Raw genomic sequence first — 25,276 nt, 5'->3', positions numbered from 1 at the left:
GACACCTCCCTGCCCAGGACTAGTATCAGACAGAGGTGCTAACACTGGGGATCTCGGGCCACCTAAGCTGAGCAAGCTGGAATATGTAAATGAACTGATTTCTAGGCTGCGATTCGTTGGCATGCCAGACTCTGTGGGAGATGAGTCCACCAAGCAGATGCTGTCACTGCTGCATGTGTCACAGGGATTTTTACTTGTGTCACAGAGAGGTGGCATTGTGGAGGCTGGGTGGGAGAGGGAAAAGAGCTATAGCTGCACACAGACCGGGTTCGAATCCTAGTGCCATCATTTACCAATCAGGAGGCTTTCTAGCAGTCCCAGCACCTCCTTTGCAATGGGGGCATGATAACACTGGCTTTGGGTTAAGTGTGGGAATTAAGATTCTAAAATTTAAAAAGCCTAGGAAAGTGCCTGACTTCGTTAAAAGAAAGTCGAAGAGATACTAAGGACCTACAGAACCATGGGAGGGAGAGTTGTCGCTTGGTATATGTATTCTAAATGTCAGGTACTGTTCTAAGCATCTTATAGGAACTAACTAACTTCTTCTATGCTGCAACCTTATGAACAAGGTACTCTTGCTGTCTTACTATTCTTATTTACAGAGAAGGGAACTGAGGCACAGAGAGTTAAGTAATATACCCAAGATCAACAGATATTCATTATTTTGTTAGTACGTCAAAGACATGTTTACCTATAAAATTTAGTGAGACGTCAAGTACAGATCATTAGACCTTTGTTTTGAGGCAGGCATCTTGGAAACTTTATATTGGGCTGGAAGGCAAAAGGGGTGTTCTGGTTATCAACTGATGTGAAACAGTTCACCCCAAGACTTTAGTGGCTCAAAACCACAGTTTAGGATTGTCTTTCATGGTTCTAGAGGTTGACTGGACACCGCTGGGGGTGCGGCGTTTCTCAAGCGGGTGCTGAAGTCATCTGGGAGCTCAGCTGGCTGCCAATCAGAGTGCCTTCAGGGGCCCTTTCCATGTGGCCTGGGCTTCTTGCAGCATGGAAGCATCCTGAGATGAAAAGGACACTGTAAGACTTCTTACAAATTAGCTTTGGAAGTCCGAGAGCATCGTGTCTGTCATGTTCTATTGGCCGAAAACCCAGCCCCACATCTGAGAGTGTGAATACTGACAGGTGTGGGTTCCCGAGGGCAGAGGGAGTCTTTGGAAATTATATATCGCGGGATAAATTGAGTATAATTAGAGCGACAGGTGACTACTCTATATGTGGGCAAAGAAGCTTCACGATAATAATAATAATAATCAAAAAACAATAATAATCAATTATTGAGCAGGTATTTATAACCGGCAATGAATCTGGCTAACTGGAAAGATTCTAATCAGGTGGCCTGGGTTCAAATCCTTGCATTGCCACCTGCTTACATTGTAACGCTGGGGAATTGACTACCATCTTTGAGCCTCAGTGCTCTCATGTATAAAAAGGGGCCAATAATAGTGCCGACGTCCTAAGGCTGTTTTGGAGATTCGATGCTGTAACCTACATGAAATGCTTCGAGCGGTGCCCGGTACGTGGAAAACACACTCTCAATGTTAGCTACGTTTCTTATTGTGATTTTTACCAGGCACTGATATTTTGCATGTCAGTTATTGAGCCCACCTTAATGCTCAGTGAGCGTGAGTACTGATGAAGGTGACATACAGTTTTTTTCTTCTAATCCTCACACTGTCTGTGTGACGTTGATGCTCTTAGACTTGTTTTATCCATGAGGAAACTGAGGAGGCAGAGATGTCCGTCACTTGTCCAAGGTCACAGAGGAGGGAAATGGCAGGACTGGAGTTGTCTCGCTGACTCCTTGCTGGGCTCGGTGGTCAGGAGCCCTGTGCAGGCTTGAAGCCGTGTGCAGCAGCGTGGAGAGGTGGCCGTGCTTGGACGGGGCCCCCTGCTTTGAGTGTGTATTGATGCCAAAGGCAGGGTTAGCTCATCAAGGTCATGGAGGTGGTGGCGAACCAGGATTAGAGTGTTATAGTGTCTCCTATGGTATGCTGAGATTCAGGAAATGGCCCAGTCGTGGAGCCCTGAGTCAGCTCCAGAGCCCAGGCAGAAACCCAAGCAGACGCATCAGACACATCTGTGGTTAGAGAGAAGAGGTCAGGTTCAGTGGAGGGCAGTGCAGCCAGCATGTCCTGAAAGCTTACTCTGTGTTAAGCTCTGGAAGCCCCCAGATCAGGAAGACTCATCCTAGCCTCAGGCTCAACACTTGTTAGGATGAGGGTACAAGACTCTTTCTAGACCACACCTGCCAGGGGATCCAACACCCAACCAAATGTTTATTGGGTGCCCATGGTGTAGAAGGTTTTTGGGGGTCCCAGGAATACCGCGGTGGATTTCTTTTATTTATTGAGTGTCCATTGTATAGAAGGTTTTGGAGGGTCCCAGGAATACTGTGATGGATTTCTTTTATTTATTGGGTGCCCGTCGTATAAAAGATTTTGGAAGGTCCCAGGAATACCGCGGTGGATTTCTTTTAGCCTGTGCAGGACCTGGCCCCAGTGTCAGACCATGGCACTGTGGTTGGGTAGGTCAGGGAAAGACCGGGGACCCACAGGGAAAGACAGGGGACCCACGAGGAACATTTCTGTGGGTTGTTTCACTCTCAGGAGATCCTTATGTTACACAGTTAAAAAGGGGGAAAGATTGGGCAGCAGGCTTTGAGTTTGGTCACTACTATTACGAGGCCCTGCGACTGTGAACTGTGGTTTTGTCATCTGTAGAACTGGCATAATAATTTCTTCCCCCTGCCTCAGAGGGTCTCTGGCTCACCTGAGATGGGGTCCGGAAGCACTTTGTAAAGTCCGAGTGCTCTCTGAAAGGAGGCTGTGCAAGCACGATGAACTTGAAGTCAGATTCATCGGGAAGAGAATGAATGGGACCAAGTTTAGGTCCAAGGCGTTTAATAGTTAACACTTCCAAGGCATTTGCCGTGCCAGTATTGTTCTACGCACTTTCACGTCATTCAAGCAGGTAGGACTAACTCTTCCCATTTTATGAATGGAGAAATTCAGGAACAGAGATGTGAAGTGACTTGCTGAGGATTGTACAGCAAATAAGAGGCAGGATTGAAACCCAGGCAGTTCTTTCCTATAACCTCGGTGCTGTTCTGCCTGGCCCCGAGGCAGGATGATTCAAGGGGAAACCTGAGGAAATACTGCATTGTGGTGGAAATCACCTGTCCTTGCAAAGGAGGGAGGGAGGGAGAAAGGAAATGGGGGAGAGAGAGCAAAACAGAAGGCAGGGAGAAAGGGAGAGAAGAAACACAAAATCACCGTGAGCGATGCTGAATTAGCTGACTTCTATGCAATTTCATAAATGTTTGCTAACCACCTGGTCCCCCGGCCCTGTGCCAGACACTGAAAGGCATTTGAAGACACAAGCAACAGGGCTTTTGTCCTTAGGATGTCATTATCTAGCCTCAGGGCATGTGAAAAGGACAGTGGTTGGAACCAGGGGTCCTGAGTTCAAGTCGTGGCCCTGCCCTGTGTGAGCCGGACTAAATCCAGGAGGCCTGGCACCTTCTCCAGAGAACCCTGGTGCAATAAATGCACCTTGCAAGGGTGGGGTGCAGGTTAAGTACTGAACGATTGCAGCTCACCTTTTGTGTCACCTTTTATTCGTTTTCTTTATGGAATTTGAATTAAAACGCGTTTGGGAAAATAAGGTGACTTTTCCTTCCTTCCTTCCTTTTTTCCTTCCTCCCTTCCTTCCTTTCTTCCTTCCTTCCTTCCTTCCTTTCTTTTTCTTTTTTTCCTTAAAACAATTTGGAAACAACTGGGCTTAGTTTCTCTGAGGTCCTTCCCAACACTGGGAGAAATATCACTAACAGAGAATGAGAGCGTTCATCTCCAAAATATTGGCAGAAGGTCAGTAATTGTATCTTGAAGCAGCATTGCTTTCAGATGATGCTTACTCCATTTTAATAAGTAGTCTAATAGAGTTCAAACTAAGATCTTCTTTTCCCCAAAATTCCAATGGCCTTTTAACTAAGTCTCCCCAAATCTAATCACTTTCCAATCTACATTGTACAGGGCAGTCAGAATTACTATTTATGAGTCAGATTCTATCTTGTCACATTCCTGCTGAAAACCTTGTGGTGACTGATCACTGCTCTATGGAAAAAGCGCAGAATCTTACGATGACCTACAGGTCTGCCATCTTCTGGCCCCTGCCTGTTGCTGACTCTGTGTTTCCCACCTTTTCTTAGCTCTCTCAGCTGCAGCCCACTAATCTCCTTTCAGTTCACTAAATGTGCATTGCTGCCTCCAACTCTACAGGCTTCACAGAGGCTGTTCCTCTACCTGGAATAACGCCTCCTTTTCCTTCACTGAAGTAACTTCTACCTATCCTTCAGAGTTCAGCTGAAAACACTGTGTTCAATGAATGGACAAAGAAATTATTTTCTACTTGGAATGAGGTTCCAAGGGCATGTTGACATAACCTTTTAAGATTGTGTCCATTGCCATAAAAATAACCTACAGATTTCCTCACATACATTACGTATGTTTAGATTGTCTTCCCCATTCACAAGTGAAGAAATGAAGGACAAAGGGAGTCTCAGGAATTTGTGAACAGACGACGACCGACTAAAAGTCAGGCCCTCAGACTGTGACAGTCCACCCACCCACTCCTGAGCTGCAAAAGGAGATTTTCCTCAACTGACCTGGATCCAAATCCTGAAAGTATCTCTTGTTAAGGCTGTTACTTTGAGAAATGAACCCTACTGAAGAAAAAAAAAAATAAAAGAGGACAAAAATAGACATTTCTCGGAGTCTATTAAATTCAATGAAATGAAGAAAAATTCCTCTCACCAAGTTGATGCTTAATGCCAGTGTGATGTGATGTTTCTTCCCTATATCCTATCACCTGATTTTTGTAGAGGTTATAATATTTGTGAGAGAAGCAGGTCCATGGAACCTTAACTTGAGGAGCAGGCAATATAATTATTGGCATTTTCCAGTGACTCTTGGACTTGGTTTATTTTTACTTCTCATATTCACATGGCCTTGACCTAGCAGTCTAGGCCTTAGTCAAGCGCAGTGTAATTATGCCTTGTTGAGATGAAAATCTCTTGGGGGCATCCACCTCAAGCTCCAGTCCTACGGCCACTCTTCTGAACCTATGTGAGCTCTCAACATATTTCCTGCTCCATACAGTGTTTAATTGGTGTCTATGGAAAGTTTCTGGCTACCAAGATAATTGTTATCTCTATTAGGATGACCCTCAATCTCCATGCTGACTTTGATTCTCCTCTCTGAACCGTATACTTACTTGCCTCTGGATTTCATCTCCACAGACTCCTGCAGTGGGGCAGGCAGATGTGACTTATATTTTATTAAACTGAAGTCAATTTTAGTTTATTAGACTGACAGTTCCTGCTCTGCCACTTATTAGATACATGACCTCCAAAAATCTCTAAAGCTGAGTCCTCTGTTTCCTCATCTATAGAATCAAGATAATAAGAGTAGCTATCCCATGGCGTTTATGCCCCTGTCAGTTACATGATATATGTGAAAACTCTTCATAACCTGTAAAGAAGTGAAGAGATACAATAATAATACAATCAAGAGCACAGCAGTAGAGGACCCTAGATGTTTGATGAGGACACTGTTTCTGCTTCCAAGAAACAGATGTTTTCATTAGAGAAGAATCAAACATAAGCTCAACAAAATGTAATAATATAGTAGGGAGGCAATGAAACTTAAGATACCTAAGGCGTCAGATTCTGGAGTCTGACAGGCCAAGGTGAGTGACTATCATCTACTAGCTGTGTAACCTTGACACTGTGTTAAGGTACCTGAGCTTCAGTTTCCTAATTGGAATGGTGGAGACAAAAATAATACCTACCTTTGGAAAACCAATAAAAGAATACATAGTCAAAAGTCAAAGTACAGGGCTCTTTCACAGACAAATTAGAGGCCAATAATTTGTCGGTTAATAGAAAAAGTTAAGTTAAATAGGGAATCCTAAAATGTATACTTGCTGCAGTATATGAACACATTTTATTTTAAGTTAAAATAAATAAATATATGCTCCTTGGTCAGCCTTTTCAAATAAGGCCAACTTCTTTTTTGAGCGTGTGGGTATATTCTATTTGACATTTTACTGGCTTCCTTGCATAAACCTGACCAATGATAGTATGATATTTCCAACTTTGGTTTATTTAAAGTAGAACAGTAGATAAAGACTCTTGAGAAACAATCTACATATTTGTAGAACTTTATGAACCCTTCCAGTCTTTCTCAGATACTCCCCCTTTATTTAAATGGATGGGAATTTTTTCAGCAACTGGTCTTTGTCGATATTTTTTCACAGAAGTCAAATTAGTTTCCACAGAAAAAAGCTTGTATTTCTTTAATTGATTTGACTTTTAATTTTGTGATTAATAATAGCAAATGCAACTGGCACGGACAGGTTTGGGAACACACAAAACTGACTTTCCGTAGGTGTGTCTGTGACGTGGAGGGAACAGAAGCAAGCTCTGTAGGATCACTACCAACCTGCCATGAGTATTAAATGAGCTGTGACCATCACACATCACAATCACTTGATGGAAGGGAGTGTTAGGTGTGTGGCAGTGACTTACATGGAAGTCATTTGCGAGAGCTCACTCTGACACAGAAGTTCTTATTCCTAGTAACTTGCCACTATTAGTTGAGCAACTTGCAATTGTTATATGGTAAGGAAAAAAAAAAAGATGATAATCCTTAACATTTATTGACCATTTATTATGTACAAGGCATAGTTTTAAATGCTTACATATTTACCCATTTAAATCCTTACAGCAACCCTATAAACACATTCTGTTATGCTTTCTACATTATAAACATTGAATTTACATAGCAACAAAGGTAAGAAGAGAGAAATACATTCCTGCTGGGAAAGCTAGAGAACCCCCTTCCCTCTTTGCCTGGATTACTCTATTCATCCTTTAAATTTCAGATTAAATCCCCATTTCTTAGGGATGCTTCTCCTGGCACACTGGACCCAGTTAAAACTGTCCTGCAGTATGTCTCTACTGCATCCCACAGGGCGTTGTTTTCTAACACTTGGCATATTTGCAATTTCATCCCAGCCTTCCCCTACTTGATCCCAATTCCATGAGAACAGGGACTCTTTTTCTTGCTTCCCACCAGCACCCCAAAGTGACAGGTAAAGTGCCTGGTACCTAATGACACAGCATTTGCTGAACTGAAGGAAATGAGGGAGCATGTGAGATGGGAGTTGAGTGACAATGATACTTGGAACTTGGGGTGGAGAGAATGGTTTTCTATTCACAAAAGAACACATACTTACAAAGAATTGAATGTGAGATTAATTTTATCTGGGAAAGCAGAAGTCAGAGTGAGCACATAAATTAAGATCGAGTACATGGCCTTTGGAGCCAGATGATCTGGTGTTAAATGCTGATGAGCTGGACGCTCAGTGTCTTCTGGCCCGGATGTGTCCGCCTCTGTAAAATGAGGATAATAGCAGTACGTTCTCCACAGAGTTACTGTGAAGATTACCCAAGATACAGATGCAGTGTTCTTAGCCTATAATAAGTGGTCAATAAATACTAGCTCTTTGTGTAATTGTCCTTATTGTTACTGAGTAAGATTAGTCTGGTATGTTGAGATGAAACTGTGGAGGGATTGAATACCTAGTTGTGGAGTTTGCATATTATCCTATAGGTGTTGAGTAGCCATTAGGGTAAAAAAATAGAAGGAATGCAATTAGTAAGTGCTCTCTGGTAGCCATTTGAAAGATGAATTAGAAAATCAATGGAACCTCTTCTTCTAGGTGTAAAAGGATTCCCTGTTTCTTCCCTGTGCTGCCATGAGCTTTCCCACAAATGTGTGGGTTACAGCGGTAGTTCTCAAACTGGACTAAGCACCACTATGACCTGGAAAGCTCTCTGAGCACAGATTACCCCACCCCCAGGTTTTCTAATTCAGTAGGTCTGGGATGGGTCCTAGTTCTTAGATGAGACAATGTTGCTGGTCTGGGGACCACACTAAACTTGGATTAGAAGATTCCCTTCACTGCCGTAAATGGTATGGTCTTACCTCACTATACATGCACTTGGTAGAGACCCAGCAAAAATGAATTCCCTCAAATGAATCCTATAGGATATTTCCAGGGGGAGGGAAGAAAAGAAGTAGTATCTTTGGTTGAATAAGTTTAGGAAATGTTGAATTAAAAAAAAAAAAAAGTAGAGAAGGGGTCAAGTATGCATACTTTTCAATCTTATTTGGCCATGGAACCCCTTCTTTTTGAAGTTTTCCAAGAGATTGTGTTCCTCAGTACACAGCCATGGAAAAGAGTGATTTCCCTCAGAGGAAGAGGCGGTAACCCAGACTTTGGTGTGGTCCCACAGGCTGTGCTTCCCTCCGATCACTAGAGATCCTCATCCTTCAGCCAGTCTTCTTTGAGTTGAGTTTCTAACACTGATTTGAACAGGTATGAAATACTTTGTGTCCCAGCAGGTACCACTGGGGCGGAGAGCCGGTGTGACTGCCGAAAAGCAGCCGCCACAGTAACAGTGGGAAGGTGCTCATTTTCTGTTATCTAGGGAGTGAATTTAATCATCTGGCTTAGGTATGTTCTTTAACCTTAAAAAAATAAACTATTGCTACCATGTTTCCCAGAAAATAAGACCTAGCTGGACAGTCAGCTCTAATGCGTCTTTTGGAGCAAAAATTAATTTATTTTACTATAAGACCGGGTCTATAATATAATAAATATAATTAATATAATATAATATAATATAATATAATATAATACAATATAATATATACCAGGTCTTATATTAATTTTTGTTCCAAAAGACGCATTGGAGCTGATTATCCGGCTAGGTCTTATTTTGGGGGAAACACGGTAAGACAAATACCTCATGCCCAGGTTAAAGTTTCCAAAGGGTTTTCATATCAGTGATTTTGTCTGATTCTTATAATAACCTGTGAGGCAGCTGGAGCAAGGATTAGTCTCCCCATTTACAGGTGAGATGATTACGGCTCAGAGAAATTAATGACTGACCGAATATTAGGAACCAGTCCTCCTCTGCTGCCACCTACATAGGCGCCGTCCTTTGTTTCTGTCAAAGGATGTTTACATGAATATTTATACGGATCATCATTCATTCATCCATTCAGTCCTTCATTCAACAAATATTTAGTGAGCAGCTACATTCCAGGTATTATGCAAGGGGTAATGGTCGAGTGGTGAACAAGACAAAGGGTATTGCTATTCCCAGTGAGCTTGAAATCTAGTAGATAAGAAAATCTTGGCACCGGACCGGTCCTGCACCCATGCTGTCTCTACTTCAGGAATCTGAGGTTCAGGAAGTTTAAATAACCTGAAATCACAGAATCATAAAATGTCATAGTTGTCAAGGACCAAAAATATCATCTGATCTATTCCTGTCATTTCATTAGGGGAAGTGTCTTGGCCAGAGTAACTATCTTAATTTTTTATTGCTGTGTAGCAAATTAGCACAAATTTGGAGACTTAAAGCAACACACATTCATTATCTCAGTTTCCATGGGTCAGGAGTACAGGCATGGTTTAGTTGGATCATCTCACAGGCAGAAATCAAGACGTGTTGGTTCTGGGGAAGAACCCCATTGCAAGCTCATTCAGGTTGGTGTCAGAATTCACTTCTTTGTGGTTGTAGGACTGAGGTCACCTTTCCCTGGTTGGTTGTTGTCCGGGGTTTACCCTTAGCTCCATCCTTGCAAGAGGACCCCTCCATCTTCAAAAAAAGAAAGATGCAGCAAGTCCTTCTCATGGCTCAGGTCTCTGAGTTCTGTTTCTGCCAACAGCCAGAGCAAACTTTGCTTTTAATGGGACACATCTGACTAGATTAGGTCCACTTAGATAATCTCCCAATCTTAGGTCAAAAGGGTATCAAATATGTGGTGATGGAAGGAGACCTGACTCTGGGTGGTGAACACATAATGCATTACATAGATGATGTATTATAGAAATGTACCCTTTTACTAACCAGTGTCACCCCAATAAATTTAGTAAATGAAAAAAAAGAGAGAGAACTCTATCCTGGAAGTCATATCATAGTCACAGGTTCCGTGGATTAGAGCTTGGAATCTTGGGAGGCAGGGGGCAGTTTTAGAATTCTGCCTGACACAGTAATATATGGGGAAGAGCTATCCTGAGTTTTCTTTGGGGCTCGTGGTATAAAGTAGTTTGAATATCTATTGCTGTATAATAAATTGACCCGAACTCAGGGGCTTAAAGCAGCAATCATTTTATTATACTCATGATCTATGGGTCAGGAATCGGTGCCAGCCTTGGCTGGATAATTCTTCTGTTCCACATGGAGTTGTCTGAAGGCACTTGTTGGTAGTCAGCTGGCAACTGGGTGGGCTGGAGGTTCCAAGAGAGCTTCACTCACATGTCTGGTGCCTTCACAGAGATGGAAGAAGACTGGGCTCAGCTGGACAGTTCTCCCTCTCCAGGGTCTTTCCAAGTGGTTGCTCCAGCAGGGTTGTCAGATTGCTTGGAAGTGGTTTCAGAGTTCCAAGAGGGAGTTTTCCAAGAGACGGAATCTGCTGGTCTCTTGAGAGCTGAGTCCGTAAACTGTGTCAATCACTTCTGCCATATTGTATTGTCAAAGCAATTGGAGACTCTGCCAGATTCAGGGGAGGGAACAGAGACCTCTCATCTAATGTGAAAGGGTCTGTGGCCTCCTGCCACACATAGTATGTTTACCATTTGCCTATTTTTCCATTGTAATACACTTTAGTCCAGAGGGCACTGCACTCTTCAGAGACCTTGTGAGGAAACATTTTGTAATATAAAATTGCCCTTTAGAACCCTTGTCAATTAAGATTGTCGTTTAGTGGGTTTATCTGAAGGTTTACACCCCTTGCTACATGCATGTTTTGTTGTTTTATTGTCTTGGAAGCTGGTTCATGGGAGTGGATGTTCTATAATATTATTTTATTATTTGGTGGGTATATGTATAGTGCGGGTATCGAAAGTGGGAAGGATGAAGATTCTGCCAATTTCTGAGTATTCCAATTATGGAATAATTCCAAGTGTGCATTCTGGAACCACAGAAATAACTGCAGGAAATAACCACTGGACCCACTATAAGGACCTGAGCTAAAATCAATCCCCTGATCTCCCTAAACACCTATTCTGACTGGAGGACCTCAGTGACATTTTGTGTTTCCTGGATTTAGTATCAGTTCAGAGCCAGTGTCCAGTAATGCTGGAAAAGCGTGACTATTTCCTTTTGTCCAATGCACAGTCACCCAGGTAAAATGCTGTTGGTCCCTTTTGGAGAGGCTGGGGGGAAGGTGACCCGTATACCTGTATGGCAGTGTCCAGATCCTCCCTCAAGGGGAGGATTCTGGTTCTGGGCTTCCACGTAGTACTTGTGTGACCTCAAGCAAGTCACATAACCTGTCCGGGTTGTTTCCCATGGACCAGGCCTCATCTTAGCATCATTCAGATCCAGGATTCCAGAAATCCACCATCCCATACCCACAGACAATTCCCTTTGGAGTAAATTGCTACTGATAGTCCCTGACCATTGGTTTGGGAGGGAGGTTTGGTGGCGATTTGGGGACAAAGACCTATTCTAAGTGTATCTTAAATTGTCCTATTAAAGAAGAGGTACAAGCCCACAGATAGCCCTGGGCTAGCCGGGGGCAGTTGGCTGTCAATCACAGAAGCCTCAAGTGCCCTCCCACCCCTGGGGCAGTGAAGCTTTTGGCTAAGAACATCTTTGGCATTTGTTCTGTATTTATGGGGTAACAAGAAGGCAGTCAGCGAGGCTGAACTCCGCGCCACCCAGGGGTGTGTAACCTGGGTGCAGGGCAGGGAGGTGCGTGCCAGCGGCTGAGTTTCTCGGAGTGGTGTGCAGAGTTTGTGCAGCGCAGCAGTACTAGTCAGCTCTCCATTCCTCCCCGGTTGTTATTCTGCACTTGTAACAACTAGGGTAATTGACTCACTCGGCTGACGTAAGGCAAGAAAATAAGCATCTCCAGACCCTTTTTGTTGTTTTTAGCCTTTTTTTTTTCCTCCCTTGGGGCTCAGAAGTGGCTTCCTGTTCGGAATAAAATCTGGAGGCTCAGAACATTGAGTCAGAAATAGAACAAGGTTCTTACAATTTCTGTGGATGGCTCTCTCTTATCCTCCTTCGCAGCCACTTCCCAGCCCTCCGCCCCCTCTGCACCCTCCCCTGGGCCAGCAAACCACACATGGGTGAGTTATAATCCGAGCGATGTGACAATTTACTGGCGACCTTCAAGAAGTCGCATTGCTCTGAGCCCAGTTTGTTATATTGGTAAAACGACATTCACTGATAACCTCTCAACCCAACCTAGGACACAGACAAGTTGTAAAGATCAACATTAGAGTCCCAAACAGAAGAGCTTTAGAACGTTAAAAGGTGATGTCACAACGGGAAAGTTTAAAAGTGATACAAAAATCGGAAGTATTGCTGCCTGAAGTGTTATTCAGGCAGCAAGTATTCAGGCAAGTATTATTCTGCTTGCCTTTAAAGGGTGATTTTTTTAAGGTGTTTTATGGAAGTAATACCCATATACAGAAAGTGAAAACCTCATTAAGTGCACCGCAAAATGAATTTACACCATATGAATTCACACGTGTGACCAACAACACCCCGATTTAAAAAAAAAAATAAATAAATAAATAAATAACTAAATAAATAAATTAGGGCTCATCAGCACTGCAGGAACCCCTGGTGTGCCCCTTTTCTAGGAACCTTTTCTCCCAGAAAATTACTCCTCTCCTTGCTCCACTCTCTAGAGCGCAGTTTTGCCTCTTTTTATTCAGTATGGCCTCTTTTGTGTCTGTCCACTTTCACCTTTTCATTCTTTGATGCAATGCCTGGATGTTGTTTAGTATAGTTTTGGCCCGTTCGTTCTCAAGAGTATTCCGTTGTCTTTGTAGAAATCTCTTGTAATGCTGGTGTCATTTACATAGTCTCCAGTCTGGGGCTATGACCTATGGTGCTGCTGCCCTACACATGTCTTTGGGTGACCTTCTGTGTGCGCTTTTGTTGGGTGTATACCAACCCTGGAATTGCTGGAACTGAAGAGTGTTCATAGGTTCAGCTTCATAGATATTTGAGTCGATACTTCCTGTTTTCCTGGAAATTAGCTGAACCGATTTTCTCTCCCACCAGGAACACAGGAGGGTTTGGATTCCTCTGCATCCTTGCCAATGCATAGTGTTTCCCATCTCTTCTGTTTTTATTTTAATCTGATTTTAGTCATCCTGCTGCAGTAGTATCTCACTGCAATGTTAATTGGCATTGTCCTGATGACTAATGAAGTGGAGTTTTATGCGCTAATTGGCCTTTTGAATACCCTTTTATGAAGGGCCTATTCACATCATTTGCATGTTTTCCCTTCTGGGGATCTGACTTTTTCTTACTGATTTGTACTTTGTTATGTTTTTTTTCTGGGACCAAGTACATTTATTAAATAATTCAGTGACAACCTGCTCAAGATAAATAAAATTTGTGATAATTGCATCTATTCTGGTTTAAAGAGACCCAGAAAGGTGTGGCAAACCTCAGGCAGCATACATGCCTTTGACAGCCCCCCCCCCCCCCCCCCCGCATCCAACCAGTGCTGGAGTTATTTACGTATCATAAATAAATACAGTCTTTGATTGGCTAGAGGTATTGCAAGTACATTCTCTAATTAAGGGTTGGCTTTTCACTTTTTGAGTGGTATCTTTTGATGGATATGTTTTAATCTTAATACATCCCTATTAATCATGTCTTTTTCTTTATGGGGAGCTATGTTAACAAATCTTGGCCTCCTCCAATGTCATAAGAATGTTCCCATGTGTTTTCTTCGAAAACTTGTTTTGCTGATGTTGGTATTATTACTATTTACTTTTCACATTTAGATCTGTAATCCATCTGTTAATGATTTAGGGGTACAGAAGACATGAAGTGTCAAGAAGAGGTTTTGTTGTTGCTGTTTTAATATCAATATTCAGCTGACCCCGTAACATGTATTGAACCATTTCCCTGGATTTTTAAATCTATAATTACCTATTTCAAAAGGACCATTTTCTAGGTGAGCTCCAGAGGAACACAGTAGTTTTTTCATGAGGACACTGCTCCTACTCTCTGTCGGAAGCTTTATATACATTGTCTTATCTGATCCTCCAAACAAACCTGCAGGTACTGTATTATCACTCTTTTCAGTGGTTGAGAAAACTGAAGCTTAGAAAAGACGAGCAATTAGCTCAAGGTTAATTAATGAGTAGCAGACCTATGATTCAGTACGCAATTCTTTCTGACTCTATAGCCCACGTCTCTAGCTCTTTCTTCAAGCATCGTGGTGACAGCATTCATTATACTGTGGAGGGTGAGTAACGGGTGAGAGTAGGATATTAAGCTATAATCAACTGGGCTTTCTAGTAACCCAGAGGAATATTTTTACCTGGAACATTTATAAAACACAGCTATTCTTTGTCCTCAGTAACAATAATGGTTAATGGTCAGTCGTAACCTCCTTCCACTGCAAACCTCCCAAGAGCTTTGCATGTTCAATTCTAGTCCTGAAGACAAAATGTAAGGTAGGTATTACCGTCCCCATTTGACAGATAAGGAAACTGAGGATCAAAGAGGTGAAATGACTTATCCAAGGTCAAATACACAAGGCCAAATAGTGGTAGGGTGGTGTCCAGCATTAACTTAACTGACTGCCACTCCTGTGTTCACCCCCACCTGACTGCCCAGATCACTGACCTAGAAAACCATTACTGTACCTCACTGTTAGCCCATTAGACTCAATGAGCCCCTTCTTACTTTCTGAGTCTCATTCTTCTGCCTAACTACTGGTCTGAGTCTCATTCTTCTGCCTAACTACTGCCCAGGAAGAATAAACCACTCTTGCAGCCCTCCACCTGGAGAACCCTGCTGCTCTTCGCCGTTCTGTCAGCTTTAAAGAAGCTTCTGGCTCCTTCCTTCACTTGTCTCCAGCACATCCATACCCCAAAGCCACAGCTGAATTTGAATATGCAGCTGGTGTTGCCTGTCACCTCCTCCCAGACACAGAATTGTGTAATTGCAAAAATCGTTTCATAATCCTCCCCAATTAAGCTCCTGACAACCTAATTTTAAAGACTCCTCTATTGGATTTTCACATTGCTGTTCTCCCCATTCCTCCTTCTACACTTTACCCATGCCCTCTGCAAGTAAGACCTGTTGCCTCCACAAAACCAGACTAGAAAGTATGTTCATCGTGGCAAGGGACCACAGAATTCTTCTCTTGGTCTTTCCTTCCTTATTGCAATGAGGGTCTGATGGTATGTGAAGAGCTGAGAAGGAGAAGGGAAAACAAGTTATTAAGGCAATGATAGAAACTCAAGAGGGGAATGATTTAAAAGCTAAATATTTATCTGGGAAAAATGATGAACACAGAGTGGGTCTGATGGCCAGTTATAATTCATACGAGCATATACATAAACCAAGGCTTCTTTCAGTTAAGCCCCAAGCATGCTGTCACCATCGATGTATTCATTTTTTATTAGCATCATTCCTTTAAAACAAACACACACACACACACACACACATGCACACTCACACTCTGTGTATGACACAGAGTCATACACAGCACACCCAAAAAACAGTGCATCATCAGAAACCTACAAACAATTGTTTATCTTCCCAGTCTAGTCTATGGCCTAGAGAGTATATATTTTGTGGAGTCTCACGAAATTACTCAGACACCCATTACAATGTCAAACAAATGCCAAGGAAGAAACACAGGGCATAAATAACAGAATAATTCAGAACTCCATTTTTTTTTCTTTCATTTCCTCTCCACTTTTAAAGAAACACCCCTGGCAGGCAAATGGGAATTATGGATTACAGTTTTCTATTTTAGCCTAGATTTATTTTCCCCCCTCTCTCTCCTTGGCACAGATTTGTATGCTCTTCCCTCAAATGCCACTGGCCCCACACTGCATTCCTGTCTTAGGCAAAACCTCCAATTAAAATCAGCAGGAGGTTTGCTTGAATTAGGAATCCCAGGCTGGGCTCCCCACCCAGGTGGTTCTAAAAGGGAGATGTGTGCCTTTGAAAGCACTGATGGGCAGCCCTGGGTGGTATAGCCTCTGTCCTCAGCATGATGAGTGACTCCATGCTGTGTCACTGGGAGACCTGTCATGTGGCCAGAAAATCCTGGCTGAGGCAAAGACAAGGCCGGCAGGGGAGCAGTGTAGGTGACTGCGTGGCCTGGAGCCTTGCGTCTCCTCCAGTCTGGGTTTTAGAGGGTCCAGGAAGTACAGTGGAGGGACTGTGGGAGCACTGCATTTGGATCTAGCAACCCTGAGCTCGAGTCTGCTGCATCCATGCTGTGTGAGGGTGGGAAAGTCAGAGTCCCTCTCTGGCCTTCACCACCTGCATCAGTAGATTCGAAATGAGCAGGGAGTCTTGTCTCATGGGCTTGATGGGAGGATCAAGGGATAACTGCCATGATGCAGAGAGCACTCAAGAAACATGGAATCCTCCACAGAAGCAATAGAGTCTCAGTCTTCAGGATTGAACATTTCCGAGGCTGCTTCTAGATTTCTGCTTCTGTGCTCCAAGCTGTTCCTGGTGAGTCTGTGGGTGCTTCCCAGTCAGCTTTAGAAATAAAAATGCATCTTCCTGTCCTCCCTTCCTTCCGCCTTTCTTCTTCCTCTCAGCCCCCCATCAGAATGAAGCGAAATCCCATCCAACAGGAAGATGCTGATTTAGAGGTATTGGAGTTCAGCTGTGGCTGCAAACGGACCATGCTCTGGGTCCCCAGGGACAAACAAGAGCATTTTAAAACTTGGTCCTCACCACCTCGTACTGACTGCCTGGCAGTAGAGCTGTGTCAGCCCTTAGTGAGACCCCTCCCACTCACCCTGCTCCAGTTGGCCTATTAAGCTGCTCTTCTGTCGCCAGGGTTGAGGCAGGCTGTCACCAGGTAGCCTGGGAAATGGTATTTATAGACCGCAGTCCCTCTGACCCCTGGTCCCCAGCCTCTCCCTATGCACTTATTGGTGAGCTCCAATTACCTGTGAATGGAAGAGAGGGATCCTGGCAGGTCCAGAGGAAGCGAGGAGTGTGATAATAGGCCCTTCACATGCTCAAACTTTCAGTATTTTTCCATTATTCCAATGTCTTGCCTTTCTGCGGCTGGCTTCCTTCTTCTTGTTTTCCTTATTGTGATCATTTTACATGACAGTACCTCGCAGGAGGTGTGCCATGCTAGGGTTACACATCCTGGTATCTGAATGTGGGGTAATCTCCAACAAGTTTTCTCACTTCTCAAGGCCTCACGGTCTTCATCTGTAATGCAGATGGGTGGTTATATGTGCTGCGGGGTGGGTGGGGCCGAGCCTCCAGCATAAAGCCTGGTATACAGTGGTGCTCAATAGTTGTAAGCACTGATTGCCTTGGCCAGTTTACAGTGCTACCTGCTACTGAGCAGCACAGGGCTTCTGAATATCAATGTCACCACTTAGAGTACCAGCTGGAGATGGAGAAGGTGTAGGAGATTGGAGTCCTCATTGTTGGAAGTTGCTTGTGTTAAAAACAGACACATAAAAAAAAAAAAAAAAAAACACTGGAATGAGCTTGTTTTTCTGATTTTACTCTTCTCAAAATTATTAAAAAGCAAAGGAAATTTCACTGACCTTGGGAATCAGGACTCACTGGTAACACAGCTTCCCCTCTCTGCACCCTCCACCCCCACCAAATGCCACCTCTCGCCTCTCCAGAAAAGGACTACTTGCCATCAAATGGTCCATCCATTGTCCACAGTCCCTGAATCTGTGAGTTACGACAATTTAAAGCTTGGCTGAATCTCTTTGCTTCGTGCTACCCACTCTAATTTCATTCCATCACATTCTCTCTCTTCATTTGCCTCCTCCTGCATTGCCCTGTCTGCTCATATAGGTCAGGCTCCTTCACTTCCCCCACCATCTCCAACACCATGTCCTTTTCTCCTCTCTTACCACCCTTCCCCAGGCTCCACCTCTCTCTGTTTCTCTGGACCCTCTTTCCCTGGGCCTCTGCTGTCAGCCCCCACCCCCTGCAGTCTTCTCGCTGTATCATTAATGCCTTCTTTGATACAGCCCACAACCTCATGATTATTCTGAGGTCAGGAGATGCAGGTGCCATGCAGCTCGCTAACGCGCCTCAGAGGGCCTCTGTCCCCAGTCCCTCCTGCTCGACAGGGCTGGAATCCTAATGTGCCACTAGCCCGTTGCTTACTGCAGCACCACCAGGAACTTTCATCTTTTCTGTTTCCCCCATGGAGGATTCTGAGAGTTCAGCCACAATGAAGCATTGATTCAAGGAGTGGGGGCTGCAGTCCTGACAAAGGACCCCAATGATGAGACACGAGAAAGGGGGTGCTCTGCGGGGTTATAGAATGCCTTGCAGATGGGAACAGAGGAGTTCTAAATGGGGTACTGTCCTGTCACTTGGAGAGGGAGTGACAGGGGCAAGTGTGGGCCATTTGAACGAGGCATTTTGAAATGACGCTGTCGTCAGATGGAACCGCGCAATCAGAGACGTGTGGCGGGTCCCTGCAGCTCACAAAAATATCAGATGACTCATGGCCAATATTCAGTCAATGTTCTGGTTTGGGAGGTGGGAGCCTCATAGCTCATTACTATTCCAGCTCCGTTTCCTAAAGGCTGGGCCTGCTGCTGTTCTCCAGGCTGTAATAGGATTGGTCTCACGCAGCAGAGACTGGGGGGAGGAGGTGCTGAAGCTGTGTGGGTGGACGGTATCGAAAACTAATACTGCAGTCCAGAGGGGAGAACAGGAATTGGGTGTTCTTAATGAAAAAGAAGAAGAAAAATATTAACTTTGTTCATTCATTCAGCAAACATTCATTCATTCAGCAAACACTAATACGGAGCCAGGCTCTCGGCTGGATGCTCAGAGAAGACGGCATCTCCCCCTCTCGAGCCTTAGGGAGTGGAGGGGAAACTGACAAGAAAACCAGGGGTTTCAATATAATGTTTTGAATTTTGTGAGGGAGGTTTTGTTGCTGGGGACTGGATGGTTCTGTGGATTTAAAAGGCAGAGCAGTTTCGAGGAGAGCACTAATTATTCCTCCATTTTCTCTCAGCTGATAAGCAACTCATTTAAAGCAAAGCATCCTGGGAAGCTGTTTCAACAGTATCCATTTTCAAATGTCCCATATGACAAAACGGTTTTCCTCAAACTCCAGAGAGATAGTGAAATCCCTGAGAGTGTCTCAATACCTTCAAAGGAATAGCTCATTCTCTGGGATAAGAGTGCTTATTATTATTATTACCTTTCCAATAATTGCTCTATGCCAGGCTCTGTGCTAAATGCTTTAAATGCATTATCTCACTCAATCCTCCCACCCACCGCATAAGATGGGCCAATATTCTTCTCATTTTGGATACAGGTACTGAGGCCGAAAGACAAAGCGATGTGTTGCTGGTTACAGAACTGAGCTCTTTGAACTCCGCCCTGCTTGGGCCGACATAGATGCTTTCCCTATTAGAGTCTACCACCGACCTTACTGTTCTTGGCCTTGGCCATGTGGCTTGTTGGTGGACATGACAGAGTAGATGGATTGCTTCCTACTATAGCCCATACAACAGAAAAAGAGCTTCGGTGCCCGGCATCCTAACGTGGGAACCATGAACCACTGCCACCACCATCATCGTGACCATCGACATCACCACTTCAGAAAGGCTTTCTTGACTCTCGCTTGACGTTTAATGAAAAAAGCCAGAGCCATGAGCCAAGAGACTGCTCTCCTCACACACAGCTTGGCTTTTCGTCTATCATTTCACCTCTGAGCTTCTATTGCTGTGTCTATAAAATGGAGCTGACAGTCCCTTTGCAGGAATAACAAGAGCTAACGTTTATCGAGCCCTTAATAACTACCAAGTCTGAGGCTAAGCTTTCACATAAAAATTCATATAATCCTCACGACAGCCCTATGTGGTAGGGATGATTAGGACGGTGAAGGTAACTGCCCAGCATTACCTCAGCTCATATGTGCGGGAGCCAGGATTTTAAGAAATCTCAGACTGACCTGAAGTCCAAAGCTATTTTCAGGGTGTTGCTGTGAGGCCCAAGTGAGAAAATGGGAGTGAATGTGCCCTTACAGGGGAAAAAGTGCTAGACACATGTAAGGGCTTATTCGTAGCGTGGAAGACAGCCGGGGTGACTTGCACAAAAATGAGGGAATATGAGAGGCCGCTAAGCTGACTGCCTTACATATTTTTACCTATTCTTCTGTTTCTTCTTATCCGATTGAGTATCTGTCTTACTTGGAATGATTCACTGGAGGGAATCTGGGGCCCGGATTGGTTATTGTTTATAAAGGTGTTGAGGGGTCGCGGGGAGGGCGACCTAGAGATGCATGTTGCGATGGAAAGTCCATTGAATTGAGAGTCTGGAGCTCTGGGAAAATGGGGGTGAAACATCTTTCCTCCATGATTTGAACAGCTATTGTCAGGAGCATGTCAGACCATCAGCATGAAAGCACCACACGGCCTCTAGAGTAATATAATATGTAGTTTGTTTTTGTTGACGTTGTTGTATGTTTTATAACCTTGTGGGAGGATCTGTGAAGAAGGCTGAAGCATCTGATGCCGGATAAAGGGAATAACCCCTCAGTTACTATCCATTGCTGATTTTATTTTGTTGTTATCCAGCAGGGGTGTTTGAGTTTAAACACTTTAATTTCCTGGATCAAACTTCTTTGGTGCTCATGTAAATGGAATCATAGAGCTAGAGAGACCCCAAATCACAGGTACCCGAACGCCATCACTTTACAGATGAAGACACTGAACTCTAGAAGGGTGAAGCACGATGTCATGGAGCAGGTCTGTGGCATTAGAAGGCCTGACGTTGTAGCTCTTATAACTTACACTCAGGGCCCTTCCTGTGGTAACGGGTCGACCCAGCGCTTTTATTCGTGGGGCATCTCCACTTTGCATTATCAGTGGGGTAACCATCACTCCCATCCTACCCACGGTGCTTAACGTTCTCCGTTTTCCCTCTACCCCCCCAGGACAATTCAGCAGTGGCTTGCTAGGGTCCAGTCGCTTCTCTACTGCAACGAGAACGGGTTCTGGGGCACCTTCCTGGAGAGCCAGAGGAGCTGCGTGTGCCATGGCAGCACCACGCTGTGCCAGCGCCCCATCCCCTGCATCATAGGCGGGAACAACAGCTGTGCCATGTGCAGCCTGGCCAACATCTCGCTCTGCGGCTCCTGCAACAAGGGCTACAAGCTGTACCGAGGCCGCTGCGAACCGCAGAACGTGGACTCGGAGCGGAGCGAGCAGTTCATCAGCTTCGAGACCGACCTGGACTTCCAGGACCTGGAGCTCAAGTACCTGCTGCAGAAGATGGACTCGCGCCTCTACGTCCACACCACCTTCATCAGCAACGAGATCCGCCTCGACACCTTCTTTGACCCCCGGTGGCGCAAGCGCATGTCCCTGACGCTCAAGAGCAACAAGAATCGCATGGACTTCATCCATATGGTGATCGGCATGTCCATGCGCATCTGCCAGATGCGCAACAGCAGCCTGGACCCCATGTTCTTTGTCTACGTGAACCCCTTCAGTGGGAGCCACTCGGAGGGCTGGAATATGCCCTTCGGGGAGTTCGGCTACCCGCGCTGGGAGAAGGTCCGTCTCCAAAACAGCCAGTGCTACAACTGGACCCTCCTGCTGGGCAATCGGTGGAAAACGTTCTTCGAGACGGTGCACATCTACCTACGCAGTCGGACTCGGCTCACCACCCTCCTGCGCAACGAGACCGGCCAGGGCCCCGTGGACCTGTCCGACCCCTCCAAGAGGCAGTTCTACATCAAGATCTCGGACGTGCAGGTGTTCGGGTACAGCCTGAGGTTCAACGCCGACCTCCTGCGCAGCGCCGTGCAGCAGGTGAACCAGTCCTACACGCAGGGCGGCCCGTTCTACTCCTCCTCCTCCGTGATGCTCCTGCTGTTGGACATTCGGGACCGAATCAATCGCCTGGCCCCTCCCGTGGCCCCGGGGAAGCCCCAGCTGGACCTGTTCTCCTGTATGCTGAAGCACCGCCTGAAACTGACCAACAGCGAGATCATTCGCGTGAACCACGCCTTGGACCTCTACAACACCGAGATCCTCAAACAGTCGGACCAGATGACGGCCAAACTCTGCTAACCTGGGACCCCGTGCCACGCACTTTCCCTTTGGTTGTGCAAACGTTCACAGGACCAAACAAAGCAAAATGAAACCAACGAAAGTTTGTAAACTGTCCTTACTCTTCGAAGAAAAGGAGGAAAACATCTTCATCCGCTGGAAGCTAAAACGTTCTAGCAACTGTATAAATCCGTGGGGCATGTTTGTTCTTTCTGTACTCTGTCATGAAGAAGGGTCTCGGCCATTGGAGGGGCTTGGAGGGAGGTGCTTCTTAGGCCTCAGGTGCTGTATCGAGGGGGCGGTGGGGGAGAGCATATGCAATGAATTGTAAAGATCTCTGCTGTGCAGGTGCTAAGATTAAACACTGAAAAGAAAGAGAGAGATATGTAATGTACAACCGACACTGCCATTTTTCCTTGTGGGAGGAAATGGACATAGATAAAGAAGATATTTCTTCGCTTATGATTTCTTCCCTCTTTCTGCTTAATTCCTTGTGGTTCTCTTGACTCCTTTTTACACAAGGGTGGGGATGCAGTGACAGCGCTGTCTTTCTTATCCATCTAGCTTCTTTCATGCTGAATAGATGGAAGTTCTTTAAAACTGGACAACAGTGGGATTGGGGAGAGAGGCAGTCATAGAATCATAAAGGTGTTAAAACAATGAGGAACCTTAGATATGGGCTGTCGGACTACTGGGCTCAGTCTGGGAAATAGAAATGGCGTGCCCCTGGCTACCACCGTTACTGCCTGATTAAGGATTTGAACCCCACCTTTTGAGTCCCTAGGCAGTGCTCCTCTTTTTAAATCATGCTGCCACTGTGGTGTTTTCTCCTTCAACTAAACTGCCAAGGGTCGGACTTTCAGTCTCAACGTTTTTTTCCCTTCTTTTAATCAAGAAACCCCTTTCACCTCTTTCTCCAAAAAGAAATGCTTTGCATATTAAATTTTAATTTGAATAAAAATCAATGACCAAAACAAAATAAAACAAGGAAGGTTTAAATATTGCATTGGTCTTCCAAACCATTCTCCCCGAGTATCTAAAAAAATTATTCTTTGATTAACTCAGAATACACACACACACTCGCACACACTCACGCACGCACACACACTAACATTGCCAGTTACGTGTCATCTATGAAAGCTGAGAAGCCTTGTGTGGGGTTCGGGGTTAAAATGAAAGGAGAGACTCAAGAAGGAAAACTCATTTCAAAGCACTCCTGCAGAGGACTTGGGCAGATATCACTCAGTCTCTAGGAATGATGTGTGTATCTTTTTGCTAAGGTGGTACTTGATAGACATGCTTCTGAGTATCTGGAAATTCATTTCTGTATTGGCAAAGAAACAGATCACACATCTTAGGGTTGGAAGAGAAAATAGAACACCTCTGGTCTAAACTTCTGCCCAGGACAAACAGCCTCTTCACGTCTTAGGGAGATCACTTCTGTTGGCTGATGGGGCCATCTCAGGGACAGGAAGCTAATTAGCTCCACCTTACACTTTCTGTGGATTCCTCTTTCACTGAAAGGGAGCAATAGTGCTCATTCCAGCTTGTGTTACAGAGCAGATCCAATTCTTAGACAGTCCTTCCATACCCTGACCAGCTTTTGCGTATCTTCCAGCCACTGCTTCCACTTGAGGAATGTGCTTTTCTCTCTCCCAGTAATGCTAGCCTAGATAAAATACAATGAGCCTATCTAGAGTTCAACAGAGTCTATGATAATGTGACTGAAAGAAAACACTATTCCCACTGTATTTTAAGATGAAAGAAGGAGAGGGCTTCAGTGCATACGAGGTAAAGAATTATCTGTTAGGTTGGTGCAGAAGTAATTGTGGTTTTTGCAATTTTTTTTAACCTTTTATACCTCAATTACTTTTGCACCAACCTAATAGTTTATTTAAGTGTGTGTCTAGAGGTGTTTTCTTTTTAATGGTAATAAATTCCAACTTTAATGTTCCAGTTTTTAGTATGAATTAACATAGTTCTTTGGACCTCAGATTTTGAGAGGAGTCAGTGTTCGTTTAGGTTGGAAGTTCTTCCTTCCAGAGGTCACATAGCAGCTATTCATCGAGCACAAGATTTTGTAGAAGGTCAGTAAATAATCAAACATCTCTTCAACACGAATAGAGCATGTCAGGACAGCTGACATGAATGGAACATGTCAGAAAAATGAAGATTTATAAGGAAACGATCCAAACTTTTGTGCCACTCATAAATTGATGAAAAAGACAGACATATGAACCAATTCAAAAAGAAACAATAACTACAGTATACCATGATGACTGCTATTGTGGGGTTAGGCACACAGAAAGGAGCCCTAAAGAGGTGTTTAACTCTGCTCATTGGATTGATAAAGGCATTATATGGGCAAGTTCATTTTGGGTGTTGAAAGTGAATAGGACTTGCGCAAATAGCAAAGAGCAAAGGGCCCAGGAACAGCGAATGCAATAGCACAAAGGTATAAATAGGCATGGTGTACTTGAGGCTCAGTTAAAATGATAGTTTTAGAAAGCTATCATTTTAAATGGTAAGCCGACCAAGGAGAGTGAGGAGTTTGACTGTATGGGAAGTTGAAATGATCATCCATAATCTTAATGAAGAATGAATTTAAAACTGACCATCTCCCAGTTACCTCTCTCCTCTTCCCTTTCATGCCTACATTCCAAGCACTTCCAACAATTCACAATGTAATACCCCCTGTATTTGCCCATCACTTTATATATTGTTAAGCAATCTTCATATGTATTGTGTTATCTAATCCTTATCATAATTCAACCTGAGTTCTTCCCCAGACTTCACCAACTGTGTGTGTGTGTGTGTGTGTGTGTGTGTGTGTGTGTGTGTAGGAAAGGCCTCTTTCCTTCATCTTGAAAATACTAACTCCTTTATACAAAGAGAATACAGCAATGTCTAATGATTGAAAAGGTCAGGGAAATAGAGAAATTTTCAAGGAGAGGGAAAGATTCAGACATCAAAATATTTATTCAAAGGTGAAAGGAAAATACTTTGCTATAAAAGGACATGAAGTTCTGTGGATTTCCAAATGTCTCCTGCTTGGGTCTGGCCCTTTGAGCTAGCAAAGTTCCCCTCCAGGTGGGAG

General features: G+C 44.3%; 1 protein-coding gene and 1 long non-coding RNA gene across 2 annotated transcripts in view; one reads left to right on the top strand and one right to left on the bottom strand.

Annotated features, from left to right (window-relative positions):
* Window positions 1-22,644, top strand: part of BRINP1 (BMP/retinoic acid inducible neural specific 1) — a 170,015-nt gene extending 147,371 nt beyond the window's left edge. Inside the window, exon 8 of the mRNA XM_081065271.1 lies at window positions 21,060-22,644. Within this exon, the coding sequence (XP_080921397.1) occupies window positions 21,060-22,200 (1,141 nt within the window). The 3' untranslated portion in view covers window positions 22,201-22,644. The remainder of the gene's footprint in view (window positions 1-21,059) is intronic.
* On the bottom strand, window positions 13,982-18,014 carry LOC308504519. Its single transcript, XR_013994383.1, has 3 exons — window positions 17,683-18,014; window positions 17,062-17,569; window positions 13,982-15,333 (listed from the first exon to the last, which is right to left on the bottom strand). It is a non-coding gene; the product is annotated as an uncharacterized lncRNA (long non-coding RNA).
* Window positions 22,645-25,276: the final 2,632 nt, after the last annotated feature.

This window comes from Rhinolophus hipposideros (genome assembly GCF_964194185.1).
Source record: "Rhinolophus hipposideros genome assembly, chromosome: 11".
NCBI lineage: Eukaryota > Metazoa > Chordata > Mammalia > Chiroptera > Rhinolophidae > Rhinolophus > Rhinolophus hipposideros.
Note: the sequence above shows the minus strand (reverse complement) of the source record. Positions and strands in the feature narration are given on the sequence as shown.